The sequence below is a fragment of the Elaeis guineensis genome, chromosome 14 (genome assembly GCF_000442705.2).
Source record: "Elaeis guineensis isolate ETL-2024a chromosome 14, EG11, whole genome shotgun sequence".
NCBI classification, from domain to species: domain Eukaryota; kingdom Viridiplantae; phylum Streptophyta; class Magnoliopsida; order Arecales; family Arecaceae; genus Elaeis; species Elaeis guineensis.
In genome coordinates, this window is record NC_026006.2 from 63,614,345 (window position 1) to 63,618,663 (window position 4,319).

Below are 4,319 nucleotides of genomic sequence, written 5' to 3' on the forward strand. Positions count from 1 at the left end.
TTTTTATAAAAAAAATTGATATCATGAGAGTCATGGAGATGAACAACAAACAATGGCTGCTAGGGCTTGTCATGGTGATCTAATTGGGAGAGCTCTTCTAAAAAAAAACGGTGAGAGACCATTTAAAAATCCAGTCAAAAGACAAGTTTTAAATTTTGGCTACCAATTAACCAAAGACCAAGCATATATGAAACTTAAATTAAGTCTCAATCCCTCATCTTATCATTATACATGCACTTTGTTCTTCTTGGAGTCTTTCCAGGAGAGTAGGTCGAGTCCTCAACATTCATTGTTCTTGATCATTCTCCTAGATAAATGTTTCATATTCGAAAATATCCCATGGGCTTCGTAGTTTGACGGCTAGGGCTTAATTTGAATTTAGGATTCTTCTAATAGGGTCACCTCGAGGGTTCTATTTGGCGTTTGTCTCAAGAGTGGCATTTGGGTTGGGGAAACGATGTGAGGTTTAAAAGCTTAAATTGGGTCTGAAAGCAACTGAGCGATTTTGTAGGCATAAAATACGGGTCAAACAAGATTAGTTGTGCCATTTTTTTAGAAGATACGTATAAATATATTTTTTTTACACAAAACAAACCATCCCCTGACCAAATAAGGCTCATCTTGTTTCACCATATTCCTTTTTATTACTCATCAACCTAGCTGGCAGATGGAATCGAAATATAAAATATAGATTCCCCTCAAAGAAAAAAAAGGAGAGAGAGAGACATATACAATATAGACCTGGGCAAGCCCAAAGAGATCCTCGGCTCAGCTCAGCTTGGAGAAGAACCATTTCGCAAGTCCATCTGTGATTCTTGTGAGGATTATATATTTGGAAGTAGGCACAAGGATGGCCTGCCTTGCAAATAATTATAATATATGGTATGATTTATCTTATCTAAGAACTTGTTGAATATATTATCAAATGGGTATGCTCAGGATCCTAGTTCAAATGTGCTGGTGCCTTTTAGGAACATACCATCTAACTAAAACCAATTCAGAACTAGCAAAAATAAAAATCTAACACGTAAGTGATCTATTTCTTGTTAGACCAACTTCAAACCTATAAACGTGCCTACTGTTGAGGGAGGTTTTACTTAGTCTTGTATAGGACCATTGTCCTAGCTGATGTACGTAGCTGTTCTTCTCCAGCCGATGAGGGTCTTGATACCGCTGCTTCAGCACCTTAGCACCACTCTAATGGAAACGCACGGTAAGACAGGCTTGGAGTGTTCACACGTATAACGTCATGGTACAAGATTGTAGGATTAAGAAACTGGATTTTAGATCTTCTTAGACTTTTATATAATTTACGTATAGTAATTATAAGTTGTGATCTATGTTGCTAATTAAAGACTAAATGCCTGTCTACTAATTGGGAAGAGCAAAGAAAAAATGCCTGTTGAACTGAAGAAAAGCTAAAATATGTGCATGCATTGGAGATTTGATAGAATGGGATAAGCATTTTGCGATCAACATCAAGAGGAAGAAATGCTGTTAGCTACATATATGGAGAATGTACAATGTCAAGTCATCAATGGAGAAGTAATGACATGGTATCTTAATTTTTGACAACAACACTTCAGAGGTTAGGTTTTAAATGTCAATTAGATTGTTATCAATGACAGCACACTTAAAAATAGCCAACCCAACAATCGAAGAAGTGTAACCATCCTCATTGATGCCTATGTAAATGCGTGTCTTTATAATGCATTACTTTTACTACAAGATAGTGACTAAATATGTTTACTAGGTGTCAGATGATATTAATATTTCATAAATAGATCAAAACTAAACTTTGTCATTCCATTTATTAATCAAGCAATTGATTTTGATTTATTTCTCCAAGAACAAAATAAAAAAAGCAATAAGTTTTATGAGCATTCAGCTACTTATTTACTTTTAGCCATGTTTAACTTGACATTTTCTTATGCAAATTCTTTGAGGGAATAAAATGAAGAAGAAAAGCAATACAAACTCCTTCAAAATTCACTCTGATGGACATCTATTTTGTAAACCAAGCAGCACTGAAAAGAAAGATGATTTTGTTGGGTAATGGTTTCCATTTTTCATAGCATGCTAAGCAACATTTTTAAATATTTTATTCACTCTGATGTATTTAATATTCTTTGAAATGGGTTGCACGTCACATAAAGCATCTCAGTTTAAATGATGCCCAGAATGAATTAATGTCCCAATAGTCATCTTTGTTTGGACATGTCTAGATATATAAGCCACAATGATGGACAGCCATCCGTTGCACTATGATGAAACAACCACTCACAATCTCAATTGCTTGCATATAATTTTGAACGTGTGAATTTTCTTTCAAGCTGTGTAGTTCCTTGCATCATTAAGATACCAACGTTCTTAATTTTCTTTGTTACAGACATCAGAGCACCACCACTTCACATTAGCTTATAATACTGTTAGGCAGAAACATCTGATCTTTGAGTTATTTTTGCATTGATCAATTTTGTTTAATTTTTCCTAAGCGCATTTATTAAAATTTCTCTATCTATTATCATCAGAAAAGAAAATTTCTCTATCTATAGTCCGGTGAATAGCAAGGTTGGGTTGGTTTTAAGTTAGCTAAATGAAAAGTCCCCAGCAGGAAGCAAGAGGTATTTTAAGACTCCCTATTGAAGATTCTTGACAAGCCAAACCCTTGATTTGTTTCTTACAAAGTCAACATCTGGAGGGATTCCATGTGAGAAAGCGGTGCCAAAGCTGGCATTCTGTGCAACAAAAGGCTACCCCAACAACCCCCCCACCTCTCCCTAACCATCAAATACTCTCTCCTCCTCTCCAATCTTTATCAACTATAGGGGATCCATTACTGAACAGTAACAGCAAAATATATCCCATTGTATTTCGTTTATTTTTCTCTATATCTTTCCATTTCCCACTATGTTTAGTTTATTTTCCTAGCTTTATCTTTCCTTTTTTTCCCTTTCTTCTAATTAAGATTCTTTTGTGGTCATCTGTGATATTAGCTCAGGCCCACTTTCCCCTAAATACCTTGCCTTCCAAGCACTCTTTTCTTTCCTCATATTCCATCTCTCTCTCTCTCTCTCTCTCTCTCTTTCTCTCTCTCTCCATCTTCCCTACCATTCTCAAAGAGCATGCCTGAATGTCCACAGAAAGGTAAGTAACAGAGGAAAGAATCCTCCCTCCAGAAATGCAAAGAATCAAAACCCCAAGTCTAAGATCCTCTACACTCTTCTTCTTTCCTTTTTTGATCCTGGAAACCATTCAGACTTGACCTTCTTCAATCCTTTTGCTCATGGATAATCTCAAACTAACACCACAGACCCCATCACTAGATTACTTACATCTAGGAGGGAATTTTGTTTATGGGTGGTCATAAAATACACCAAAACCCTAACCCCGGGTTCCCTTTTCCCTCGACATCCTCTAACATTTGTTAATTTTTCCCTTTCTTGGTTGCATCACAGGGAGAGGCTTGATGAAGTAGGCAAGAAGATCAAGAGGGAAGCCGATGTTCCCGATCGCAAGGCATTCGGTCACCTGCCGGGTCCTGTGGGAACCTTAAACACCATCACTCCATGCGCCGCTTGCAAGCTCCTGAGACGGCGATGTACGCAGGAATGCCCTTTCTTTCCCTATTTCTCCCCTCACGAACCCCAAAAGTTTGCTTCAGTTCACAAAGTGTTTGGTGCAAGTAACGTGTCCAAGATGCTAATGGTAGCAACCACCTATTCTTTCCTCACGTCCATCGTTCCATTAAATCACTTGGTGTTAATTTACTTAGCTGATTCTAATAATAATTAGGAGGTTCCTGAGAGCCAGAGGGCCGACGCGGTCAACAGTCTTGTTTATGAAGCGAATGTGAGGCTGAGAGACCCCGTCTATGGGTGCATGGGGGCGATCTCGGCGTTACAGCAACAGGTTCAGGCCTTGGAAAGGGAGCTCGCTGGGGTCAGATCTGAGATATTGAAGTACAAGTACAGGTCTACTACGAGTGGTGCCGTCCTCCCTACATCTCATGCTGCTGCTCTCCTAGCCTCCTCTGGGGAGGTCTCGGTCGCTGCACCGCCACCCATCACCGCTCCTACACCCCCTGCTTCATCTTCGTCTTCTATGTACACTGCTGCGTCCAGCTCCACGGACTACAGCTCCATCACCAATGAAAATGTTCCATACTTCAGCTAAAGATTTTGATTTTATTTAGTCATGAACCATCTGAAATAAAGGAAAACGGAAATATATATATATATATATATATGTTTGTTAGTTGGATGAATACCATAATTTTTATCTTGGATTTCAGACATACTTGATGGTTAGAAGCTCAT

The 4,319-nt window shown here is 38.3% G+C and overlaps 1 protein-coding gene across 1 annotated transcript; it reads left to right on the forward strand.

Moving 5' to 3' along the window:
* Positions 1–2,771: 2,771 nt before the first annotated feature.
* On the forward strand, positions 2,772–4,319 carry LOC105057183 (LOB domain-containing protein 15). The gene is made up of 3 exons (XM_010939676.4): positions 2,772–3,147; positions 3,459–3,708; positions 3,796–4,319. Exons 1-3 carry the CDS (start codon positions 3,134–3,136, stop codon positions 4,174–4,176), a joined length of 645 nt encoding a protein of 214 aa, XP_010937978.1. The 5' UTR covers positions 2,772–3,133; the 3' UTR covers positions 4,177–4,319.

Excerpts from the sequence above, each read along its gene's own strand:
- LOC105057183 (XM_010939676.4), top strand. Across the intron at positions 3,709-3,795 it reads ACGTGTCCAAGATGCTAATG|GAGGTTCCTGAGAGCCAGAG; the intron begins GTAGCAACCACC and ends AATAATAATTAG.